Consider the following 7983-nt stretch of genomic DNA (forward strand, 5'->3'; position numbering starts at 1 on the left):
TTTATTGGGAGTGACTCCCCTGTTTTTTTCTCCTGGCAGGTACGGCGAGGCCTTATTTATGAACTCTAAATTAATCAGCGGGGTGACGGAGTTCCTCAACACCGAGAGCGAGCTCACTGAGGTGAGTCTGACGCTAGCAGCTGCTTTCAGCTACAGAGCACTCCAGAGTGACGGGAGCTGCTGGGAAAATCAAACAGCCACCAGAAGATCAATCACTGCAGCCTTACCTTCAAAGTCTGAGTAGAACTCACATAACCAGCTTCCTTTAGGGGAACTAGAGGATAGATAGAGCTGCATTGTACAGGATAGCATCCATCATCATGTTATATTACTTATACACACCTACAGAACAAACTAAAGCAGCTGATAACCAGTGAAGGGTGTTTCTAATAAACTGACCACAAACAAGAGCGGCCAAAATGGACAAATGTGTGGAAGCATGATGTGGCCAGTGTTTCTAATAAAGTGGTGAAAAAGAAGTGGAAGTACAAGGCAGTAGGTGTTTCTAATAAAGTGGCCAAAAATGAGTGTAGAAGTAGAAGGTGTGGAAGGTGCTTCTGAAAAATCTGCCAAAAAATGCATAGAAGTAGAAGGTGGTAGGTGTTTCTAATAAAGTGTCCACAAATTAGTGAATATACAAGTATGATAGGTGTTTCTAATAAAGTGTCCACAAATTAGTGAATATACGAGTATGATAGGTGTTTCTAATTAGGTGGCCAAAAATTAGTGTAGAAGTAGAAGGTGGTAGGTGTTTCTAATAAAGTGGCCAAAAATTAGTGTAGAAGTAGAAGGTGGTAGGTGTTTCTAATAAAGTGGCCAAAAAATAGTGTAGAAGTAGAAGGTGGTAGGTGTTTCTATTAAAGTGGCCAAAATTAGAGTAGAAGTAGAAGGTATAGAAGGTGTTTCTAATAAAGTGGCCAAAATTAGTGTAGAAGGTGGTAGGTGTTTCTAATAAAGTGGCCAAACATTAGTGTAGAAGTAGAAGGTGGTAGGTGTTTCTAATAAAGTGGCCAAAATTAGTGTAGAAGGTGGTAGGTGTTTCTAATAAAGTGGCCAAACATTAGTGTAGAAGTAGAAGGTGGTAGGTATTTCTAATAAAGTGGCCAAAATTAGTGTAGAAGGTGGTAGGTGTTTCTAATAAAGTGGCCAAACATTAGTGTAGAAGTAGAAGGTGGTAGGTATTTCTAATAAAGTGGCTAAAATTAGTGTAGAAGGTGGTAGGTGTTTCTATTAAAGTGTCCAAAATGAGTGGAAGCACAAAGCGGTCAGTGTTTCTAATAAAGTAACCACAAATAATGAAAGTACAAGTATGGTAGGTGTTTCTAATAAAGTGGACAAAAAATGATTGTAAAAGTACAAGCTGGTCAGTGTTTCAAATAAAGTGGTCAACAATTAAGGGAAGTACATGGCAGGTGTTTCTAATAAAGTGGCCAAACATTGTGTAGAAGTAGATGGTATGGAAGGTGTTTCTGATAAAATGGCAAAAAAGGAGTGGAAATACAATGCAGTGGGTGTTTTAATAAAGTGGCCAAAGAATTGCATAGTGTCCAAAATGAGTGGAAGCACAAAGCGGTCAGTGTTTCTAATAAAGTAGCCACAAATAATGAAAGTACAAGTATGGTAGGTGTTTCTAATAAAGTGGTCAAAAATTAAGGGAGGTACATGGCAGGTGTTTCTAATAAAGTGGCCAAAATGAGTGAAAGTAGAAGGTATAGGAGGTGTTCCTGATAAAGAGGCAAAAAAACAGTGGAAATACAATGCAGTGGGTGTTTCTAATAAAGTGGCCAAAAAATTGCATAGAAGTAAAAGAGTAGAAGGTGGTAAGTGTTTCTAATAAAGTGTCCAAAATGTGTGGAAGCACAAAGCAGTCAGTGTTTCTAATAAAGTTTCCACAAATTAGTGAAAGTACAAGTATGATAGGTGTTTCTAATAAAGTGGCCGAAAATAATTAAAGTACAAGGTAGGTGTTTCTAATAAAATTGTCAAAATTAGTGAAAGTATAAGCTGGTATGTGTTTCTGATAAAGTGGCCAAAATATGAAAGTCAGTTAGTGTTTCTAATTAAGTAGCCAAAAATTAGAGCAAATCCAAGTGATAGGTGTTTCTAATAAAGTGGACAAAATGAATAGAAGTACATAATAGTAGATGTTTCCAATAAAGTGTCAAAAATGAGTGGAGGTGCAAGGTAGGTAGGCATTTCTAATAAAGTGGTCAGTGAGCAATAAGTGGAAGTATCTTTATGTAGTAAGTTATCCTTGTGTTTCTAATAAAGTGGCCAAGATTAGTGGAAGTAGAAGTTTGTGGTTTAGTTTTAGGGCTTTTTTAGTTGTTTTAAATGAAAAACGAATGCAGAAATGCTTTTTTCCGTTTTCTCGCCTTCAACACGCTCACCTCGCACGCCCTGCAGTGAAACTGCGCTACCAATTAAGTGGAACAGAATCAGTCACGCTCAGCTTTAGTCCGGTTTGTGAAGTATTTATGTTTTAGTGTCTGTGCTGGTTTAATTGCGAGGCCAGGCTGTTTGGGTTTTCCCTGCAGTCTGCTGAGTTTGTAGGGAATTACGGAGAAAAAAACGGACTTGAGTGTTTCTTGCGTGAAAAAAAAAAGGAAAAAAATCAATCCCCAGGTGACCGTGAATTAGAGGCAACTCCAAAATTCTGTTTACTTATTATAATTCTGTCATTTACTTACCCACAAACGATTAACCCTGCTGCCGAAATGGCCCGTATATTCATTTATTCTAATGCATGCAGTCTTCGGCCCCCAGGGGCCCGGAATGCTGATGCCTGTCTCCGACTTCACCGAGCTGCAGCTTTTACTTTTCCACACTCGGGCTTTTCTTAAACAGTACATTAGCATTTTGTCGTAGACAATGAAGTGCAGGAGGAGCACTTTAAGGGCTCTTTATGTGTTTGGCACTAAAAGAAGGCGGGAAAATAGCTTTGAGATTATGGAGGAACCAGAGGCGGTTGAGGATGAGGTTTGTATTAATGGGGCACTAGTTTTGAATGGGTCCACGGGGTGCTACCAATGTCAGAAAAACAAACAACATAATGTATTCAGCAGCACTGTTTGAAGGCCGTCTACATGGGCAACTTTATAATGCCTTCATTAGCATTTATTAACATATGCAAATAGCATTATTTGAGAATGTGTAAAGAGCTAATGTCAGTATTTTGTAAACTACACTATATATTTTAATTTAATACATATATAATATAATAATGATGTTAATTTATAACACCATTATAAACCATCATTCCCAAGTAAAGGCACTTAAATCTAGTATGGAGCACCATTCACAATTTATTGCAAAGTACAAGCTGGTGGTGTTTCTGATAAACTGTCCAATTATTGGAGGTACAAGGTGATAGGTGTTAAAAGAAAGTGGACAGAGTTTGGAAGTAGAGGGATGACGTTTCTAATAAAGTGGCCAGTAATGAATGAAAGTACAAAGTGGTTGGTGTTTCCAATAAAGTGACAAATAATACATTAATAAGTTAACAAAGGCAGTGTAATGTAGGTGTTTCTAATAAAGTGGCCAGGGAGTAGAATCATAATGTTCTAACGCCACTACTGTCTTAAATTGTGGACAACCACGCCTCAGAGAGTTTTATTCTATTGGCAGTACTTCTCTTCAGGGGCTAGACATGCTGTGTGTGTGCATGTGCACATCTGTGTCAGCAAAAAAGTGCAACTTAAGTAGCTAAATGCTTTATTCATTGGTGTGGTTTTCTCACGCAGTTGGAAATACGGCTCTTAAAGCGATGAGTTTCTTTGATTTGACCAAAATGAAAATCTCTGGAATATATCAAGAGGAAGATGGATGATCACAAGCCATCAAACCAAACTGAACTGCTTATTTTTTTGCACCAGGAGTGGAATAAATGTATCCAAAAGCAGTGTGTAAGACTGGTGGTGGAGAACATGCCAGGATACATACAAACTGTGATTAAAAACAGGATTATTCCACCAAATATTGATTTCTGAACATGCATTATTTGAGGTCTGAAAGCTCTGCATCTTTTTTGTTAGTTTAGCCATTTCTCATTTTCTGCAAATAAATGCTCTAAATGACAACATTTTTATTTGGAATTTGGCAGAAATGTTGTCCGTAGTTTATAGAATAAAACAACAATGTTCATTTTACTCAAACATATATCTCTAAATAGCAAAATCAGATAAACTGATTCAGAAACTGAAGTGGTCTCTTCATATTTTCAGCGCTGTATAATGCACTGTGTTAACATCAGTACATTTGAACAGTAACATTTCATAAAACTCAGTTTATAATAAAATGTCTCTTGCATTATTGTTGTGTGGGTTGAAAGTTTAGCATGCATGTTTTGTACAGTCCATAGCTGGAGGTGATGCTGTGTTGTTATTCAGCGTGCATCCACTTTAGACGTCTTTGTCACTAATTGGCAGGAGAGGTTAGCAGTGCTGTTTAAAGACTGGAAAAGCAAAGAAACGGAGGTTTCCCATCTTTCCCGGCAAAAAAAAACAACAGTTGTATAATTCTGTTTACTTCAAACATGCTCCTCTGCCTCAGTCCCATAAGCAGCATTGTTATCTCCTCCATTACATGTCAGTCATTTGCATGTAAATGCGTGGTTTTGTATTCCGCTCCTGTTTGGCTTTAGTTAGGAGAGGAAGCTGCAGCAGAAGATAGGCTAAAAGTACACAACACTCATTAGTTAAGAAGACACCGTACACTGTCTATAAAACCACATGGTGATGCTGGAGTTAGGAAAGCAGCAGGTCAGTTCTGGAGGACATTTCTAGAACAGATATTTAGTTTAAACTCCCACGCAGGTTTATTTTTTCCCTTGTGTTACGTATAATTATTTATCTGAGCAGTTCTGGTCCAAAAAGATGTATTTATTGTCATTTTTATTGTCATTATACTGATACAGTACAAGACTACTGTCTTTGCATATCCCAGCTTAGATATACAGGTCAAAGCAAAGCTCAGGGACGGCCATCCCATAATATTCCTGTAGCAAAAAGGTTTAGGCTTTGGACAGAGGTAGGACAGATTATTGAACCCACAATAACCCTGAGGTTACTCTCACTGACCACTGACATTAGTATCATTGTGATTTATTCTAATGTTATATATAGTTAATTACAGGTAGACACTCTCCCTGAACACTGACTGTATTATGTTTATTTGTGTTTATTCTAATGTTATAAAGAGTTAATTACAGGTAGACACTCTTACTGAACTCTGACTGCATGTTCATCTGAGTTTATTCCAATGTTATATAGAGATAATTACAGGTAGATGCTCTCACTGACCACTGACTTTATTATGTTTATTTGGGTTTATTTTATTGTTATATAGAGTTAATTACAGGTAGACACTCTCCCTGAACACTGACTGTATTATGTTTATTTGGGTTTATTCTAATGTTATATAGAGTTAATTACAGGTAGACACTCTCACTGACCACTGACTTTATTATGTTTATTTGGGTTTATTCTAATGTTATATAGAGTTAATTACAGGTAGACACTCTCATTGAACACTGACTTTATTATGTTTATTTGGGTTTACTCTATTGTTATATAAAGTTAATAACATGTAGACACTCACTGAACAGTGACTTTATTATGTTTATTTGGGTTTATTTTTTATGTTATATAGACTTAATTATAGGTAGATGCTCTCACTGACCACTGACTTTATTATGTTTTTTTTGGGTTTATTTCTATGTTATATAGTTTTAATTACAGGCAGAAGCTCTCATTGAACACTGACTTTGTTTATTTGGGTTTAGTGTTCTAATGTTATATACAGTTAATTACAGGTAGACACTCTCACTGAACACTGACTTTATTATGTTTATTTGGGTTTTATTTTGATATCTTACAGGCTGGAACTTTCACTGTCTATGATTTTTTTTTAGAACCCACACAGTTATTAAGAATTAATGAACTGTACCAGTGTTTAAATAGCAGGTGAAGTTCTTGTATTTCAAGAAAGCAAAGACATTTAGTTTATCTAACCTAAATTTCTCGATTTCTGTTGTCTTCTCTTCATCAGCTGAAGGAATTCATAGAGACGAGTGGCGGAGGGGCGGCGTCTGCTTTCGCCCGAGCCATGGAGATCGTCCAAGCCAACGTGAAATGGCACAACCTCTACAAGCAGCAGTTTTTCCAGTGGCTGAGGAAATCGCCCAACGGCTAACGCAGAACCTTGCGCCTTTTCTGCTAGCATGGAATCTCTATCAAACATTTATAGGCCAATAACAACAGGAGGAGATAAGAGGAATTTAAAAAATAACTTTTTTTGGACCCCGATAGTCTGTAAAATCAAGCCTTTTGTTTCCCCCTGGAAAAAAGAAGAAATGAGCAGGCCTTGACAGAAGCAGGCGAGGAAAGACTTGGGACTTGAGACGGGTTAAAAATCGTAATTGAGTGTTGCATGGTGGTGTACATCTCTCGTGACATTTCTTCTTTCTTTTTAAAGTAGCCCTCACTACCTTACCTCTTACCACTTACCCCACCCGACCACCAACCCACCTCCCCATCTTTTTTAATGCATGAAAGTCATTCCTGAAATGTCCGCTCTTCTCTGAGAGTCCTTGAAGATGGGAAGCTCAGGTTCAAATCCGTTCCAAACCTCAACTCAACCCAGTACTCAACAGTATGTTATTCACAAACTTAGATAAAGCACAATGTCATTCAACATGACAATCAGTGTTGTGATTGGACCAGAACGTGTGGACAGATGATGGAAAGCTTTTGACGGACGATTTTTGTTCCCTTTCTTCAAGCCATAGAAGAAGCAGGTGACCGGAGAGGATTGGGAGTGTACTTTGGGTATTACGAGTTTTTTAGAATGCCATTTGGTATTTGCAATGCACCGGTGACTGGAGTTATATGGAGTAATCTGAAGATATATGGAGTTTTTGTGAGCTGCATACCAATTGGTTATACGTGTCTTGGTCTATGGGTCAGTTCAGTGCTCCCTGTACTATATTAGCAGGGCCTCTGCTGACTTGAGGCCTGTCCTTGGATATCCAGTGTAAATGTTGAGTGGAAATGTTGAAAAGAATAACCAGTGTGTCTGTCGATATGTTCAATAGTTGGTCAATGAGGTGCAAGAGACAAAAGATGAAAGACAGATGCTGATGCTGATGATGTTGCCATGCCATGCCTGTCATGGTTATCATACCATGAACGTGGCTCAAATTTTTGCTTTTTTTTTTTCTTTTCTCTTTTTGTTACATTGTTATTTCATTTTCCCTGACAATAAAGAAAGAACATGGACGGGTAGAAATAAAGAAATCTATTTAACAACAAAGACAAATGTGCAACATTCCTGGCTATAACAATGAACAAATAAACAAACAAACCAGTAAATAAATAAATAAATAATCTCTTCTTCGTTCTAGAAAACCAACCTTCATTCCTGCAGCAGCCCAACCCAAGAAAACCTTCAGCAGCCTGCCTCGCGTGTCGCAAGCAATCTCGCAAAAGATAGAAACCTTGTCTTTTTACTTTCTGTGAATCAAATCCCTGAACAAGTAATCTAGTCTGCAGGATGCGCTATCAAAAAAAAAAAAACCTTCCTTTCCGTCCCTGTTCGTATGTGTGTGTTATCATGCTGTTCCATCATGTGGTTCCAGCCTTTGCTTCTATATTGTGTTTTGACGTAAGCGCTTTCTTTTCTAAACGACAGAAAAAAAAAATATCCTCTGTGTTTTGAGCAGAGCAGTGTAGAGATTTTACTGCTGACAATAAATTCTTTTGTATGCTAATGCACCCATGTCTAATTACGCCTGTCATTGTGGCCTACCTACGTCTGCATCTACAGTGCTGGAACAATCTCCTCTTTTTTTCCAGTGTGTCTTCATGTTGGTGAATGTCGTCGCTGTCCAATGAAAAACAAATGTCCTCAAAACTGCAATGTTACGGGAGAGAGAAAAAAACTTTCTAAACTTTAAAGAGAGTTTATTCCAGGCCATTTTAAAGT

General features: G+C 37.7%; 1 protein-coding gene across 1 annotated transcript in view; it reads left to right on the top strand.

Moving 5' to 3' along the window:
- The window catches only part of LOC103029429 (thyrotropin-releasing hormone-degrading ectoenzyme), a 473221-nt gene extending 465449 nt beyond the window's left edge, over window positions 1-7772 (top strand). Inside the window, exons 19-20 of the mRNA XM_022671576.2 lie at window positions 40-121; window positions 6049-7772. Of these exons, the coding sequence (XP_022527297.2) occupies window positions 40-121; window positions 6049-6192 (226 nt within the window). The 3' untranslated portion in view covers window positions 6193-7772. The remainder of the gene's footprint in view (window positions 1-39; window positions 122-6048) is intronic.
- Window positions 7773-7983: the final 211 nt, after the last annotated feature.

This window comes from Astyanax mexicanus, chromosome 2 (genome assembly GCF_023375975.1).
Source record: "Astyanax mexicanus isolate ESR-SI-001 chromosome 2, AstMex3_surface, whole genome shotgun sequence".
Taxonomy (NCBI): Eukaryota; Metazoa; Chordata; class Actinopteri; order Characiformes; family Acestrorhamphidae; genus Astyanax; species Astyanax mexicanus.